The 18,860-nt window shown below is 45.0% G+C and overlaps 1 protein-coding gene across 1 annotated transcript; it reads right to left on the reverse strand.

Annotated features, from left to right (window-relative positions):
- Positions 1-13,956: 13,956 nt before the first annotated feature.
- LOC147966494 (uncharacterized) lies at positions 13,957-14,991 on the reverse strand. Its single transcript, XM_087528918.1, has 2 exons — positions 14,106-14,991; positions 13,957-14,018 (listed from the first exon to the last, which is right to left on the reverse strand). Exons 1-2 carry the CDS (start codon positions 14,974-14,976, stop codon positions 13,957-13,959), a joined length of 933 nt encoding a protein of 310 aa, XP_087385044.1. The 5' UTR covers positions 14,977-14,991.
- Positions 14,992-18,860: the final 3,869 nt, after the last annotated feature.

Genomic DNA, 18,860 nt, shown 5'->3' on the forward strand with positions numbered 1-18,860 from the left:
CACTTTGATGAGTTTGTCGATGACAACAAATATAGCATCATTGCCGATCTTGGACTTTGGAAACCCAGTCACGAAGTCCATCTCAATGTGGTCAAACTTTCATTCTGGAATGGTAAGAGGTTGGAGGAGACCTGCTGGCCTTTGGTGTTCTGCCTTCACTCTTCTGCAGACATCACATTCATTCACGAATTGGGCGATCTCGCGCTTCATTCGAGTCCACCAATAAGCTTGCTTGAGATCCTGATACATCTTCGTACTCCCAGGGTGGATGGAGAGGAGATAATTGTGAGCCTCGTTCATGATCACTTTACGGAGGTCACCTTTGGGCACAACAATACGATCCTCGAAGAAGAGAGTGTCCTTGTCATCAAGGCGGTAGCACTTGTACTTGGACTGACTCTTGGCAATCCCAATCTTCACCTTTTTCACCATAGCATCAAGAAGCTGGGCTTGGCGAATCTGGTCTTATAAGGTAGGAGAGACTTGAAGGTTGGCGAGGAAACCTTAGGGAAAAACTTGCAGATTAAGCTTGCGGAAAGCTTCACAAAGCTCGGGTTGATAAGGCTTAAGAATCAAACTGTTGCAGTAAGCCTTCCTGCTCAAAGAGTCAGCGATCACATTAGCCTTGCCTGGAGTGTACTCAATACTCGGATTATACTCTTGAATCATTTTGACCCATCGAGTTTGCCTGAGGTTGAGATTAGGCTGAGTGAAGATGTACTTGAGACTCTTGTGATCAGTGAAAATGTCCACTTTTCTTCCCAATAGAAGATGTCTCCAAGTCAAAAGAGCATGCACAACTGCCGCCAACTCGAGATCATGAGTGGGGTAGTTCTTCTCATTAGGCTTCAACTGGCGAGATGTATAGGCAACAACTTTCTTCTCTTGCATCAATACTGCGCCAAGACCTTGGAGAGAGGCATCACAAAAGACCTCGTACGGCTTGGATTCATCAGGCGGAGTCAGAACTGGAGCGGTGATCAATTTCTCTTTCAAAGTGTTGAAAGCAATATCACACTCCGGAGACCAAACGTACTTGACGTGCTTCTGAAGAAGATTTGAGAGAGGCTTCGCGATCTTGGAAAAGTTTTCAACGAACCTTCGGCAATAGCTTGCGAGACCGAGAAAACTGCGGAGTTGCTTCACGTTCTGAGGAGGTTCCCAATTCACAATTGCGGACACCTTCTCAGGATTCACGGCAATGCCCTTGGCAGAGATGATATGACCAAGATAAAGAACCTCATCAAGCCAAAATTCACACTTGGAGAACTTGGCGTAGAACTGATGTTCCCTGAGCTTATCGAGAACCAAACGCAAGTGCTTGGCATGATCTTCCTTGTTCTTGAAGAAAACCAGAATGTCATCGAGATAGACCAAAACAAAGTCATTGGTGTAGGCGTTGAAGATGAAGTTCATCATGCGAGAGAACGTCGGAGGAGCGTTGGCGAGGCCAAAAGACATGACAGTGTATTCATATGAACCAAAGCTTGTTCTGAATGCTGTCTTGGAAATATCTTCTTCACGAATGCGAATCTGGTGATAACCCATACGGAGATCAAGCTTGGAGAATACTTGGGCACCTTTGAGTTGTTCGAACAGCTCATTGATGTTGGGAAGTGGGTATTTGTTCTTGATGGTCTTCTTGTTCACTGGACGGTAATCAACACAAAGTCGGTCCGTTCCATCCTTCTTCTTCACAAAAAGAACACCACAACCCCACGGAGAAGAACTAGGCCGGATGAGACCCATTCTTTCTTGCTCATCGAGTTGCTTCTTCAGCTCCTTCAACTCTTCAGGTCCGAGCTTGTAAGGACGTTTGCACACAGGTTCCGTGCCAGGCTCAAGTTCAATAACGAATTCAACTGGCCGGTGCGGAGGCATTCCTGGGAGCTCTTCTGGAAAGACGTCTTGATATTCGCAAACGACTGGAATTTGAGAGATAGCATCCAATTCACCCTTCTCATTGAGAGAAAACAGACGGATAGTATTATCCCGAGCAGAAAAGACAATTACATCCTCAGACGAATGAGTCAATTGAATCTGCCTGGCTGCACAATCAAGCTGAGCCTTGTGCTTAGAAAGCCAATCCATTCCGAGAATAAGATCAATATCCGAGTCACCGAGAACCGTAGGAGAAGCCAAGAACTTGTAGTCACCCAAAGTGATAGAAACATCCGGAACGATGGAGTTAGCCTGCATGCGCTTATCGGGAGAGACAACTGCTAAAGGACTAGGCAAAACTTGTGAAACCAATTCACCGCCTATTTGTAAATGGTCTCGAGATGAAGCAATGCGATGCACCAGTGTGAAAAAGAACTTTAGCAGGAATATCATTAACAGGAAGGTTACCCATGATCACATCTGACGAGTCCTCTGCCTGAGTTGCATTCATCAAATTGACCTTGGCATGCTTGGGGTTATGCTTGACCACAGCTGTACTTGCCGATCTCACAGGAGGAGGAGGAGGAAGACGCCTCTGGTTGAGACACTTGTTGGCATAGTGACCCTTCTGTTGGCACTTGTTGCACGTTACCTCTGAAAGCGGACGGTGGTACGGAGCACTCGATCTTGGAGGTTGAGACGAAGTCTTGTTCTGAAAGCCAGGGTTGGGTGGGTGGGAAGAACCACTGCCACCTTTGCTCTTCTGCTGAAACGGCTGACGGAACGGAGGAGGAGGAAGCCAAAACTTCTGCTGCTTGGCCACTTGAGTAGAGGAAGAAGGAGTAGCATCTCTGACTTGCTTCTTGGAAGCATCACACCTCAACTGAGCAGCCTCTTGCTTCAGTGCCATGTTGTAGAACTCATCTTACCTCAAGGGCTCAAAGAGGACAAGAGCGAGCTGAATTTCTTCTCTAAGACCACCCCTGAACTGATATATCATGCTCTTCTCATCGGGCATGTCCTGCTTGGCAAAGCGGGCGAGCTTCTGGAACAACTTGTTGTAGTCATAGACAGACAAAGAGCCTTGCTTCAGATTGCGGAATTCCTCACGCTTGCTTTCAACCACGCTCTGCGGAATATGATGAGCTCGGAAATCTTGACGGAAATCATCCCAAGTGATAACACGTCCACCTCTGGAGTCCTTGTACTGCTGGAACCATTCTGCAGCTTGATCTTTGAGTTGGAAGGAAGTGAACTTAACAAAGTCCTCAGGCCTGACGTTACTGCACTCGAAATGCTTACACAGATCCACAAGCCAATCGTCAGTATCGGTTGCCTCAACACAATTGCTAAAAGTCTTTGGCCCGTTAGCAAGGAACTGGTTGAGTGTAGCAAAGTGACTCTGATTGCTGCCTTGATTCCCTTGACTGTCTTGATTGCGCTCTTGAAGAATTTGCATGATCAGCTGAGTGTTTGCATTGGTTGCGGCCATCACAGCTTGCCATGCCTCTGGAGGAGGTGGAGGTGGTGGCGGATCAGGATTCGGAGTCGTGCGCGTTGGAGGAGCCATCCTGAAGAGGGTGACCACCATTAGCACGTTGACAGATAAATATTGAAGCTGAATCCAATGGAATGAAAATTGCAACATATAGTCTTCACATCCGAACAAAATGAACGAATGCATTCCTCTTCAAATGGTCACATATCCATAAATTGAGAAGCCATGTAGAATTAAGGTAGAGAAATAAATCAACAAGGTACGGATCAAGAACGAATAATCGGTAGGAAATCCCAATCTCAAACCAATATCCGTGGAAGAAGAACAAGAGCTACTAGAATTCCCACCTATGAAACTCCCAAAACTTTTCGGTTATGCAATCAGGTGTTGGGGATACAGGGGAAGCATAATATCTCACCCAAACTAGCAATTCCTACATCCATCTGTATCCATCCTTCAACACATAACCAAGAAACCTTCAGAAACCATCTACCTCAACCTTCGAAAAGCATCTGTTATACAAGTTATGGCGATACTCCCGAACTCCCGCCCCAGTACTGGGTGGCGTCGAGGTTATCTCACCAACGAACTGCATAAAAGAGATTTTCGATGTCGGCGAACATATCTCAAGTATTCCAGAATTGCAACGATAAAATTATGATGACAACACCTCAGAGCTCAATTCCCCGGGACACTTCCACTAAACCCCTGACAGGAGGCACCAAGACAGTATTCTCATCATAAGCCATCGGAACGATTCCAAGATACTCGCGTGATCCTAAATTTTTTTTAGTGAAATTTGAGAAGAGAAGAGTCAAAACTCTACGTCAGGATGCCTTACCAGAGCGATGAGGAGACTGGGAAGTAAAAATAATTCCTAAGCTCTCTGATATATAATTCCTAAATGACTCAAAACATTTTTCTAGACACAACTCGGCCGCTAAAAACGATCAAGCAATGGGGCTCCTAAGGTCGGGGAAGGCTCTGATTACCAACTTGTAACACCTCGATGCGACTATAGATCCCACGTGTCGAGGCACGACTTAGAGACATAATCGCATTGAAGGCATATGTCGCAAGTTAGGCAATCTTCACAACATCCCATGTAATATGAATAATAAAGGGGAGAATATAGTTGGCTTACACTCGCCACGTCAACAAGCACATAAATAACATTACATCAACCAAAACACTCATGGCCCAACTACGGCGCCAAAATAGAAGAAAACCCAACATGCGACAACGGTCCCAATCACCCCCAACTGGGCACAACTACTGATCATCAGGAAAGGAAACGTAGTATCGTTGAGAGTCTTCGTCGAACTCTCACTTGAGCTCATACTCGTCACCTGGAGCGGAATCACCTGAACCTGCATCTGGTGTAATAGTAATCTGTGAGCCACAGGGACTCAGCAATCTCGCACCCTCGCGATCAAGACTATTTAAGCTTATAGGTAGGATAGGCAAATATATGTGGAGCTGCAGCAGGCGACTAGCATATATGGTAGCTAACTTATTCGCAAAAGAGAGCGAGAAGAGGAGGCAAAGCACGAGCGAGAGTCTAAAGGAACAACCTGCGCAAGCATAACTCCAACACCGTGTCCACTTCCCGGACTCCACCGAGAAGAGGCCATCATGGCAACACACTCAGTTGATTCATTTTAATTAAATTAAGGTTCAAGTTATCTACAACCGGACATTAACAAATTCTCATCTGCCCATAATCGCGGGCACGGCTTTCGAAAGTTCAATCCCTGCAGGGGAGTCCCAACTTAGCCCATGACAAGCTCTCACGGTCAACGAAGGAATAGACCTCCTCCCAAGACGTTCTGATCAGACTCGGTATCTCGGTAACTCAAGACACTTCGACAGGTTAAAACAAGACCAGCAACACCGCCCGAATGTGCCGACAAATCCCGATAGGAGCTGCACATATCTCTTTCTCAGGGCACACTCAGATTGTCCTAGGTACGGGTAGGCCAGCCCAGAGTTGCCCCTGGTGGCCACCGGTAGCTGACAGGTGGACCAACACTCAGAGGAGCACTGGCCCGGGGGGGGTAAAATAAGATGACCCTTGAGTGTGCAGAACCCAAGGGAAAGAAAAGGGCTAGGTGGCAAATGGTAAAACCAAGGTTGGGCATTGTTGGAAAAGCTTTAATCAAGGCGAAATATCAAGGGGTTCCCATTATAACCCATACGCGTAAGGAACGCAAAATCCGGGAACATAACACCGATATGACGGAAACTAGGGCGGCAAGAGTGGAACAAAACACTAGGCGAGAGGCCGAGCCTTCCACCCTTTACCAAGTATATAGATGCATTAAGATAATATAACAATATAATGATATCCCAACAAGTAAATAAATGTTCCAACAAGGAACGGCCTCCAATCTTCACCTACAACTAGCAACGCTATAAGAGGGGCTGAGCAAAGCGGTAACATAGCCGATCAACGGTTTGCTAGGACATGGTGGGTTAGAGGTTTGACATAGCAATTGGGAGGCTGACAAGCAAATGGTAGGCATCATAGCATTGGCATAGCAAAGAGCGAGCAAACTAGCATAGCACAGATAATAGTGATTTCGAGGGTATGATCATCTTGCCTGCAAAGCTGTCAGAGTTGACTGGATCCTCAAGAGCAAACTCAACGGGCTCCTCGTTAGCGAACTTGTCTCCCGGCTCTACCCAAACAAGACAAACAAGCAATAAGGATATAATCAACCAAGTGCAAACTCAATCAACACGATGCAAAGATGATATGCTATGCGGGATGCGATGCGGGATGCAAAATGCAAGATATGACAGGAAATGCATGAACCTGGCCTCAACTTGGAATTCCAAGGGTGCCACTGGAAAGATAAGATGAAATTGCTTAAAAACGATATAAAGATCATCGGAATCGGAGTTACGGTTTGGAAATGGCAAGCGTTTTAAGAATGACACCGGTCTGCGATTTACAGCAAGTAGGCATCTAAATGCAATGAGATGAACATGCTACAGCACCCAAACGTGATAACAAAATGCATGGCAGGGATGTATACAAGATGCTTAACAAAAGACTAGCACTGAGCCACGGCCAATTCATCCATTATGAGGTTCAAACAAGCATGGCAAAAACGCAAATGCAAAACAGATCTCAGACTTAGTGAAATTAACACTTGTCTGAAATTTCAGATTACGAAGCCCTCTTCGGAGCAGCAAAACACATGATACATGACCTGATTAAGACAAGTAAGAACATGGCATGGAGATACTCAACAAGCTTAACAAAAGACCCAAAGTGACCTGGGGCCAAAAGGGTTCACAAAATATACTAACGGGCACACGAACATAGCTAAAACACAATCAGTTTTCAGACTTAGTGAAAACTGAGACATGCTGAAATATAACTCACGAAGGCATGTAAACGAGCTCGATGCACTCACCACGGTGCAAGTCATGGCAAGGCAAGCATACATCCATTAAGAAGGCACAAAATGCTAGCTAGACATGGCAAGAACAATGGAATAGCATTCACGGATCAACTACAATAGCATCGGCAAAATCGCAAACTAGTTGACGATCTGCCCAGATTCACAACGAAGCAAAAGTAGAGCTCGATTGACTCAAGCTAGGGTGCTCCATAATTGCAAACAAAGACATGGATGGATAGATCATAACAAGATTAACAAAACTCCTTTACTGATCATCCTCAAAAGAGGCACGGATCACTAGGAAACAAGCTGAACATATGGCACCATGAACTAAATAATCCCAGACTTAGTGAAAACTACTAAGTCCCTGAAAACAGATTTACCGGGTTCCTCACTTTGCAAGCTTGCACAAGTCACCACACACATCCTAAAAATGCATGGGTTGCACCTCTGGCTTAACAAAACATATGAAGGACTCACAGGCATATCATGCACACAATAATCATGGAAAAATGACAAAAGTCTAAGATGAACTAGCAGATCTGACAATTAACTCATGAAGCCTTCTTCTAACAGCATTTCGGGCATCAAGATGAACTCAAATGAAAATGATGCAATGGAATGAAATGATGTACTCGTCGAGACGAACATTTTGATATGCTATATGCCCAAATCGGAGCTACGGATGAAAAGTTACGGAGCCGCGAACATGTGCATATGAAGTAAAAATCTAGGGACTTAGAGAAAAAAACAACCCTCAGATCAGATCTAGGGTTTCGGGGCACGGGGCCCGAGGTGGCGGTGGCACTGTTCACGGCCGGAGCCGAGGTCGCCGGCGATGGTGTTGGGCGGCGCGGCAAGCTTCGGCGGGCGGCGAGCTCCGGCGGGCGGCGAGGACGGCGGAGGGCGGCAGGGTCGCCGGTCCCGGCCGCGGGGCGGCGAGGCGACGAGGCGGCGGGCGGCGGGCGGCTACCGGCGGAGCTGCGGCGCGCGGCGCCGGCGTGGAGTGGCCGCGGCATGCGGCGGCCCGCGGCGGAGAGGCGGCGCGCGAGGAAGGAGAAGGGGGCGCGGGGCGGCGCGGTGGATGGGCTGGGGAGGGCCTCCCGCGGGCTCGGGCGGGCCTCAGGCGGCGGCGGCGATGTGGGGCTCGCCCGGGCCACGTGGCGGCTGTTGACTGGGCGCGGAGGGCGGCGGACAATGTCCGGCCGTCCGGATTTTTGTCCGGCGGTCGGAGGAGGAGAGGGGCTAGGGTTTCGTCCGTGATTCGAATGGGGGGAGATATTTATAGGCATAGAGGGAGCTAGGAGAGTCCAAATGAGGTGCGGTTTTCGGCCACGCGATCGTGATCGAACGCTCTAGGACATGGAGCAGAGTTTGGTGGGTTTTGGGCCAAATTGGAGGGGTGTTGGGCTGCAACACACACGAGGCCTTTTCGGTCCCTCGGTTAACCGTTGGGGTATCAAACGAAGTCCAAATTGTACGAAACTTGACAGGCGGTCTACCGGTAGTAAACCAAGGCCGCTTGGCAAGTCTCGGTCCAATCCGGAAACGTTTAATCTCCACACACGAAAGAAAGCTAGAAATGACCATCGGAGGAGAACGAAGCGCCAGAATGCAAAACGGACAACGGGGAAAATGCTCGAATGTATGAGACGAACACGTATGCAAATGCAATGCACATGATGACATGATATGAGATGCATGACAAAGACAACAACACACGGAGACAAAGACCCGAACCCGAGAAATAAATATAACTTAACGCCGGAAACGGCAAGAGTTGGAGTACAAATTGGGAAAGTTACATCCGGGATGTTACATCAATGTTGGCGAGACCGCCGGTGAGGAGCTTCATGCCTCGGCGACTAAGAGGTGGCATTAGGAGGGGGAGGATCATGAGGTTGCGGTACTAACGGTTGAGGATCATGAATCGGGACCTTTGATCTTCTTCTAGATGGCCAAGGTGGTGGTGGTGCCGACGACATGCTCGACCATGGGGCCGGCAAGAGTGGCGTAGATCCAGAGGGTCACGTGGGTGTCTAGCTCGACGTACTGAGAGGTGGCATTGGGAGAGGGAGGGTGCTCGATGAGATAGGTGACGCCATAGTGGATGAGCACCATGAGGAAGAAGAAGGACTTCCATTTTTTGATAGTTGTGATCGCTGGGGTTTAGGAGGAATTTGCTGTTTTTTTGCAATATGGTCACTGAAAATGGGGTGGCGAGGGGCGGGAGCCGACGAGGTAGTGGAGGTGAAGAGGGGTGCGAACTGAGAACCAGAGGCAGCGAAGGTAGCATTGAGAAGAGAGGGGTTGGGGCCGAAGATGAACTGTGGCGAGGATGCTGTGGAGGTGGCCGAGGCGGTGGCAGACGTCGTGGAGGAGGAGAGTGAGCCCGGCGACGTGGCGGACCTCATGGTGGCGGAGGAGGCCGAGGCGGTGGCTGGCGTCGTGGAGGAGGAGAGTGAGCCCGGGGACGTGGCGGAGGAGGATGAGTGGTGCTCGGCCGTGGGGCTCCTGGTACTACCTTCGTCCTCGTTTACAAGTCCCCGTCATATTTTGTGCCAAAGTTTGACGACATATTTAACTAGCAAAATGTTAATGCATGTCATTGAAATTTATACTATTGGATTCATATTTGAATGTAGTTTTCATTGATATTATTTTTGCTACGTATAACATGTATTTAGTTAATTAAATCATGGTTAAAATATGACCGAGAATACGAGAGGGGTTAGTAAACCATGACGGAGGTAGTATCTGTTGGGGAACGTAGTAATTTCAAAAAAATTCCTACGCACACGCAAGATCATGGTGATGCATAGCAACGAGAGGGGAGAGTGTTGTCCACGTACCCTCGTAGACCGAAAGTGAAAGCGTTAGCACAACGCGGTTGATGTAGTCGTACGTCTTCATGATCCGACCAATCAAGTACCAAACGCATGGCACCTCCGAGTTCAGCACACGTTCAGCCCGATGACGTCCCTCTAACTCCGATCCAGCCGAGTGTTGAGGGAGAGTTTCGTCAGCACGACGGTGTGGTGACAATGTTGATGTTCTACCGACGCACGCACCACTACAGTATTATCGAGGTGGACTATGGTGGAGGGGGGCACCGCACACGGCTAATAGACAATCAACTTGATCAACTTGTGTGTCTAGAGGTGCCCCCCTGCCCCTGTATATAAAGGAGCAAGGGGGGAGACGGCCGGCCTAGGAGGAGGGCGCGGCAAGGGGGGAGTCCTACTCCCACCGGGAGTAGGACTCCTCCTTTCCTTGTTGGAGTAGGAGTGAAGGAAAGAGGAGGAGAGGGAGAAGGAAAAGGGGGCTGCACCCCTTGTCCAATTCGGACCAGAGGGGGGGCGCAGGCCTCCTTCCTTTTGGCCTATCTCCTCTATTCCCGTATGGCCCAATAAGGCCCATATACTCCCCGGCGAATTCCTGTAACTCTCCGGTACTCCGAAAAATACCCAAATCACTCGGAACCTTTTCGAAGTCCGAATATAGTCGTCCAATATATCGATTTTTACGTCTCGACTATTTTGAGACTCCTCGTCATGTCCCCGATTTCATCCGGGACTCCTAACTCCTTCGGTACATCAAAACATATAAACTCATAATATAACTGTCATCGTAGCGTTAAGCGTGCGGACCCTACGGGTTCGAGAACTATGTAGACATGACCGAGACACGTCTCCGGTCAATAACCAATAGCGGAACCTGGATCCTCATATTGGCTCCTACATATTCTACGAAGATCTTTATCGGTCAGACCGCATAACAACATACGTTGTTCCCTTTGTCATCGGTATGTTACTTGCCCGAGATTCGATCGTCGGCATCTCAATACCTAGTTCAATATCATTACCGGCAAGTCTCATTACTCATTCCATAATACATCATCTCGCAACTAACTCATTAGTTGCAATGCTTGCAAGGCTTAGGTGATGTGTATTACCGAGAGGGCCCAGAGATACCTCTCCGACAATCAGAGTGACAAATCCTAATCTCGAAATACGCCAACCCAACAAGTACCTTGAGAGACACCTGTAGAGCACCTTTATAATCACCCAGTTACGTTGTGACGTTTGGTAGCACACAAAGTGTTCCTCCGGTAAATGGGAGTTGCATAATCTCATAGTCATAGGAACATGTATAAGTCATGAATAAAGCAATAGCAACAAACTAAACGATCGAGTGCTAAGCTAACGGAATGGGTCAAGTAAATCACATCATTCTCCTAATGATGTGATCCCGTTAATCAAATGACAACTCATGTCTATGGTTAGGAAACATAACCATCTTTGATCAACGAGCTAGTCAAGTAGAGGCATACTAGTGACACTCTGTTTGTCTATGTATTCACACATGTATTATGTTTCCGATTAATACAATACTAGCATGAATAATAAACATTTATCATGATATAAGGAAATAAATAATAACTTTATTATTGCCTCTAGGGCATATTTCCTTCAGTCTCCCACTTGCACTAGAGTCAATAATCTAGTTCACATCGCCATGTGATTTAATAGCAATAGTTCACATCACCATGTGATTAACACCCATAGTTCACATCGACATGTGACCAACACCCAAAGGGTTACTAGAGTCAATAATCTAGTTCACATTGCTATGTGATTAACACCCAAAGAGTACTAAGGTGTGATCATGTTTTGCTTGTGAGAGAAGTTTAGTCAACGGGTCTGCCATATTCAGATCCGTACGTATTTTGCAAATTTCCATGTCAACAATGCTCTGCACAGAGCTACTCTAGCTAATTGCTCCCACTTTCAATATGTATCCAGATTGAGACTTAGAGTCATCTAGATCAGTGTCAAAACTTGCATCGACGTAACCCTTTACGCGAACCTTTTGTCACCTCCATAATCGAGAAACATATCCTTATTCCAGTAAGGATAATTTTGACCAATGTCCAATGATCTACTCCAAATCACTATTGTACTCCCTTGCCAAACTCGGGGCAGGGTATACAATAGGTCTGGTACACAGCATGACATACTTTATAGAACCTATGGCTGAGGCATAGGGAATGACTTTCATTCTCTCTCTATCTTCTGCCCTGGTCGGGTTTTGAGTCTTACTCAGCTTCACACCTTGTAACACAGGCAAAAACTCTTTCTTTGACTGTTCCATTTTGAACTACTTCAAAATCTTGTCAAAGTATGTACTCATTGAAAAACTTATTAAGCGTCCTGATCTATCTCTATAGATCTTGATGCTCAATATGTAAGTAGCTTCACCAAGGTCTTTCTTTGAAAAACTCCTTCCAAACACTCCTTTATGCTTTGCAGAATAATTCTACATTATCTCCGATCAATAATATGTCATTCACATATACTTATCAGAAATACTGTAGTGCTCCCACTCACTTTCTTGTAAATACAGGCTTCACCGCAAGTCTGTATAAAACTATATGCTTTAATCAACTTATCAAAGTGTATATTCCAACTCCGAGATGCTTGCACCAGTCCATAGATGGATCGCTGGAGCTTGCATATTTTCTTAGCACCTTTAGGATCGACAAAACTTTCTTGTTGCATCATATACAACTCTTCTTTAATAAGTCCATTAAGGAATGTAGTTTTGTTTATCCATTTGTCAGATTTCATAAAATGTGGCAATTGCTAACATGATTCGGAAAGACTTAAGCATAGATACGAGTGAGAAACTCTCATCGTAGTCAACACCTTGAACTTGTCGAAAACCTTTTTGCGACAATTCTAGCTTTGTAGATAGTAACACTACTATCAGCATCCGTCTTCCTCTTGAAGATCCATTTAATCTCAATGGCTTGCCGATCTTTGGGCAAGTCAATCAAAGTCCATACTTTGTTCTTATACATGGATCTCATCTCAGATTTCATGGCCTCAAGCCATTTCGCGGAATCTGGGCTCATCATCGCTTCCTCATAGTTTGTAGGCTCGTCATGGTCAAGTAACATGACCTCTAGAACAGGATTACCGTACCACTCTGGTGCGGATATCACTCTGGTTTACCTACGAGGTTCGGTAGTAACTTGATATGAAGTTACATGATCATCATCATTAGCTTCCTCACTAATTGGTGTAGTAGTCACAGGAACAGATTTCTGTGATGAACTACTTTCCAATAAGGGAGCAGGTACAATTACCTTATCAAGTTCTACTTTCCTCCCACCCACTTCTTTCGAGATAAACTCCTTCTCTAGAAAGGATCCATTCTCAGCAACGAATATCTTGCCTTCGGATCTGTGATAGAAGGTGTACCCAACATTTTCTTTTGGGTATCGTATGAAGACGCACTTCTCCAATTTGGGTTTGAGCTTATCAGGTTGAAACTTTTTCACATAAGCATTGCAACCTCAAACTTTAAGAAATGACAGCTTAGGTTTCTTGCCAAACCATAGTTCATATGGTGTCGTCTCAACAGATTCAGATGGTGCCCTATTTAACGTGAATGTAGCTGTCTCTAATGCATAACCCTAAAACGATAGCGGTAAATCAGTAAGAGACGTCATAGATCGCACCATATCTAATAAATCACAGTTAGGACGTTCGGACACACCATTACACTATGGTGTTCCAGGTGGCGTGAGTAGTGAAACGAATTCACATTGTTTTAACTGAAGGCCAAACTCGTAACTCAAATATTTTACTTCTGCGATCATATCGTAGAAACTTTTTATTTTTGTAACGATGATTCTCCACTTCACTCTGAAATTCTTTAAACTTTTCAAATGTTTCAGACTTGTGTTTCATCAAGTAGATATACTCATATCTGCTCAAATCATCTGTGAAGATCAGAAAATAATGATACCTGCCGCGAGCTTCAATATTCATCGGACCACATACATCAGTATGCATGATTTCCAACAAATTTGTTGCTTGCTGCATTATTCTGGAGAACAGAGTCTTAGGCATCATGCCCAGTGGCGGATCCAGGAATTGTTGACGCCCCAGGCGAACAACTAATGGCTAAAAACTACCCAGAAAAAACTTCAATTTCAAGGCATACAAGAATCAATCTATGTTTTGTATAACTAATAAGAAACCAAACATGATATTCAATGGCAGCATTTGTTCCATAATGGGTCAACTAATAAAGCAAGACAAATCAAAAGACAATATGTGGCATAGATAAATGATACAGAAGATTGATACCAAATCAAATGATTGGTTGATCCGAGCCTCCCATGACTACATCTTCAAGAGCAGACATCGCTAAAACTTCAATCATCAATTTTGAAATGCGAATCAGTGCATAATATAGCAGGCAAAACTAATTAACAATAGATGCAAAAAGTGAAAACTTACGTGTAGGACGAGGCAAAACACCTTTACGTGTGCGATAACCTTGAAATCGCTCAATGATCTTGGATTCTTCGATACTAACAAATACATCTCTCTCAATGTAACATACCATTCTATGATTCATCCAATCATCACCCATTTTGTTCCTCAATCCGGTCTTGATAATGCTCATTGCTGAGAATGCCCTTTCCACGGTTGCGGTTGCAACAGGTAAAATCAATGCTAACTCAACCAGACGGTAAACTAAGGGAAAAGTTGTGTGCATATCACTTTTAACCATATTCATGGCAAGATGACCAAGATCATTGCAATTCATCAAATGTGGATCACCTCTTGCTTCCCGAATGAATGAGTCTAGTTGGTTTCTAAGGACAAAAGTAACTTCATATGTAGAGAAATCAGCAGCATACATATTAGCAAGATCTACTAGCTTGTCTTCATTATAATTGGCAAATGAATTCTTGGGGTCAAGACAAGCAATGCATCTCAACAATTGAGTAGACCTTTCAGCAAAGCGGTTGTTCAACTCCACAATAAGCTGATCATGCAACACATTGAATATTTCAAATTTGAAATGATGGTTGTAAGTTACCAATTGCCCACCCCAAGACCTTGAACGGCCATTAGCAGTTCTTGTATCTTCCATATTTGGCACTACAATGTTGAATTTGACACAAAAGTCTTTTACCTCTTTGAAGAGCTCATCCCAACCATTCTGCCTTATCTCTTGAATATCCTCCAATGTGGTTTTAATCAATCCCATAGCACGTACAATATTTTGATTTTTCAATTGCAAGCATTGTGACAGATTGTTAGTCTTGCCCAATAATCTAATGATAAGATGCAATATGAGAACAAATTCAAAAGACTCCATGTGCTCTATCAACCCCGCAGCTGTGGTTCTTTGGGCAACATTATCTGCATCATTGTGTAAATTTTCTAATACCTTTAGAACTAGTTTCCACATCTCAACAAGACGACACAATGTTTTATGATGTGATCCCCACCGTGTATCACCGGGTCTTGCAAGGTTAGTTAGTTGGTTTTTCCCTTTTCCCTCAAGAAGTTCCCCGGACTCTATTTGGCGTACTATTTCATCATGTTGCTCTTGGGCTAACTGATCATGTCTTTTACAAGAAGCATTAACAATGTTAACAACCATGCTTGTGTACTCAAAAAAATCCTTTACTGATGAACAACACTTGGCAACAACAACAACCACTAATTGTAACTGGTGGGCAAAACAATGTATATAATGAGCATAAGGATTTTCCTCCAAGATCAATCTTTGAAACCCATGAAATTCCCCTCTCATGTTTGAAGCCCCATCATAACCCTGCCCTCTCAAATTAGACATAGATAAGCCAAGATTACCAAACATACCATCCAAAGCTACCTTCAGTGAAGTTGCTTTAGTGTCAGGAACATGCTCAACTGCCATGAATCTCTCAATCACCTCCCCTCGTTTGCCGAGATACCTACAGAAGACAAAGGAGCATGATTAATATATAAGAACTTTAAGAAAATACACATATAAGGCTACAATAACACACACACAAGCAAATGTACTGACATCAAACACATAGCCATTTGCTCCTTCATAGATGCATCTCTGGACTCATCAACAAGTAATGCAAATTTACTATCTCCAATCTCCTCAAGAATGGCACTGGTGGTCTCTTTTGCACAAGCCTTGCATAAATCCTTTTGTATCTTATGTGATGTCAGCTTATGGTTATCTCCCGCATCCCCAAATAATTTTGCCACCTTTGGGTCTTTCTTTATGAACAAGTCCAACAACTCTTTAAAGTTACCCTTATTCATTGAGCTAGTAGACTCATCATGACCACGAAAAGCAAGAGCTTGTTGTATCAAAAATTTGACAATACCCAATATAATCAAGAGACAGGCTTTGTATTCTTCTTCTTGCTTCTGAGAACCCCTATCAAAGACATGTGGCAGATTTTGTCTTTGATTTTTGAAATCCTCATAATGTTGCCTAGATTTATTATGAGCACTATCATGCTTTCCAACATGTTGATTAAAAACTTTAGGTCCATCCTTCCAAGATTTGAATCCATTTCTCGTGAATGCTTCAATACCATAGTTTTCAGCTCTTGGTTGCTTAAACAGAAAACAATAAAAGCAAAAGGCTGATCTTTTTTCAATGCTATATTCCAACCAGCCGCGATGATCATTGAACCAATAGTTATGAAAGCTCCTACCGTTTATCTTTTCATATGTATGATTACTTGGTTGGCAAGGACCCATACTAATGTACTCCCTTCTAGCAAGATCTCTAATGTCTGGATCTAACTCCTCAATTGGTATTCTCTTACCGGGGTCAGATTCAACATCACCGGGTTTGAGTTCAGCTCTAACATTAGGGGCAGATTCAACATCAGTTGTTTGAGCTGAAGGACCCGTTTCTGCGGCTTCGGTGGTTCGAACTTGAAAAAAAGAATTCAATGTCTTGTTTCTTTTGCTCATCTTGAGCTCCTGTAAAAATTTAGAGAAACAAAATTTTCTCAATGTCAATATTGGTATCTAACAAACATCTAACAAACAGACAAACAGTGGCATTTAGCAACTAAAATCATCATCATCCAATCAAGACAATGGCATCTATAAACAAAAACAGGGCATCAAGCCATCAAAATTGTACTGAGAAAGTGACTAAGTGAGGACTACCTTGTTGGACACCGGGCCGGGCAGCCTGCAGGCTGTAGCCTCGCACGGCCGCGTCCTAGCCGGGTTCGCTGCCTCACGCCCTCGCCGCCTCGCAGGACGCCGGACACGGCGAACTGCACAACAGCCGCAACCCGCAGCGCCGCAGCGGCAGCGGCACAGCCGAGGGGGCGGGGGGAGGGGGGGCTGAAACGGGGGGCGCTGGAAGGGGGATCCGGGGGCACTGCCGGACGGAGGCAAGAAGCTGACCGGCGACGACGGGTGGCGACCGGCGACGGCGGGCGGCGACCGGCGACGGCGGGCGGCGACCGGCGACGGCGGGCGGCGACCGGTGACGGCTTAGGGTTCGTCGGGTCCAGAATGAATCGAGGGAAGAGCGTCTGGTCGTGCGGCCGTGCGGCGGTGCGGGCGAGTTGGCCTGGGCGGCCTGCCAGCTGGGCCTTTTCGCCTGGGCTTGGACCTGGGCTGCGCCCCAGGCCAAAGTTTTTTAAAAAAAATTTAGGCCTACGATTTTTTTCACGCCCCAGGCAATGGCCTGGGCTGCCTGGGGCCCAAATCCGCCCATGATCATGCCCATGAGGCATGGTTCGCAAGCATCAACTGATTCATAATCAAGTGATTACAAAAGTCCATCAGCATGGAGTTTCTTCATGCGTTTTACACCAATATGACCTAAACGGCAGTGCCACAAATAAGTTGCACTATCATTATTAACTTTGCATCTTTTGGTTTCAATATTATGAATATGTGTATTACTACGATTGAGATCCAACGAACCTTTTTCATTGGGTGTGTAACCATATATGTAAACAGAAACAACAATTTATTCTCTTACTTAAATGAATAACCGTATTGCAATAAACATGATCAAATCATATTCATGCTCAATGCAAACACCAAATAACACTTATTTAGGTTCAACACTAATCCCGAAAGTATAGAGAGTGTGCGATGATGATCATATCAATCTTGGAACCACTTCCAACACACATCGTCACTTCACCCTTAACTAGTCTCTGTTCATTCTGCAACTCCCGTTTCAAGTTACTACTCTTAGCAACTGAACCAGTATCAAATACCGGGGGGGTGCTACGAACACTAGTAAAATACACATCAATAATCTGTATATCAAATATACCTTTGTTCACTTTGCCATCCTTCTTATCCGCCAAATACTTGGGGCAGTTCCGCTTCCAGTGACCAGTCCCTTTGCAGTAGAAACACTTAGTCTCAGGCTTAGGACCAGACTTGGGCTTCTTCACTTGAGCAGCAACTTGCTTGCCGTTCTACTTGAAGTTCCCCTTCTTCCCTCTGCCCTTTTCTTGAAACTAGTGGTCTTGTCTACCATCAACACTTGATGTTTTTCTCGATTTCTACCTTCTTCAATTTCCGCATTACGAAGAGCTTGGGAATCGTTTCCGTTATCCCTTGCATATCATAGTTCATCACGAAGTTCTACTAACTTGGTGATGGTGACTAGAGAATTCTGTCAATCACTATCTTATCTGGAAGATTAACTCCCACTTGATTCAAGCGATTGTAGTACCCAGACAATCTGAGCACATGCTCACTAGTTGAGCGATTCTCCTCCATCTTTTAGCTATAGAACTTGTTGGAGACTTCATATCTCTCAACTCGGGTATTTGCTTGAAATATTAGCTTCAACTCCTGGAACATCTCATATGGTCCATGACGTTCAAAACGTCTTTGAAGTCCCGATTCTAAGCCGTTAAGCATGGTGCACTCAAACTATCAAGTAGTCATCATATTGAGCTAGCCAAACGTTCATAACGTCTGCATCTGCTCCTGCAATAGGTCTGTCAACTAGCGGTGCATCAAAGACATAATTCTTCTGTGCAGCAATGAGGATAATCCTCAGACCATGGATCCAATCCGCATCATTGCTACTAACATTTTTCAACATAATTTTCTCTAGGAACATATCAAAAATAAAACAGGGGAGCTAAACGCGAGCTATTGATCTACAACATTGATATGCTAATACTACCAGGACTAAGTTCATGATAAATTTAAGTTCAGTTAATCATATTACTTAAGAACTCCCACTTA

The sequence above is a fragment of the Triticum urartu genome, chromosome 6A, assembly GCF_056163025.1.
Source record: "Triticum urartu cultivar PI428250 chromosome 6A, HENAU_Tu73, whole genome shotgun sequence".
NCBI classification, from domain to species: domain Eukaryota; kingdom Viridiplantae; phylum Streptophyta; class Magnoliopsida; order Poales; family Poaceae; genus Triticum; species Triticum urartu.

Coding starts and splice junctions, on each gene's coding strand:
- LOC147966494 (XM_087528918.1), bottom strand. CDS start 14,976: ATGGAGTCTTTTGAATTTGTTCTCATATTGCATCTTATCATTAGATTA. Junction 14,019..14,105: donor TGTTTTGCCTCGTCCTACAC/GTAAGTTTTCAC, acceptor TGATGATTGAAG/TTTTAGCGATGTCTGCTCTT.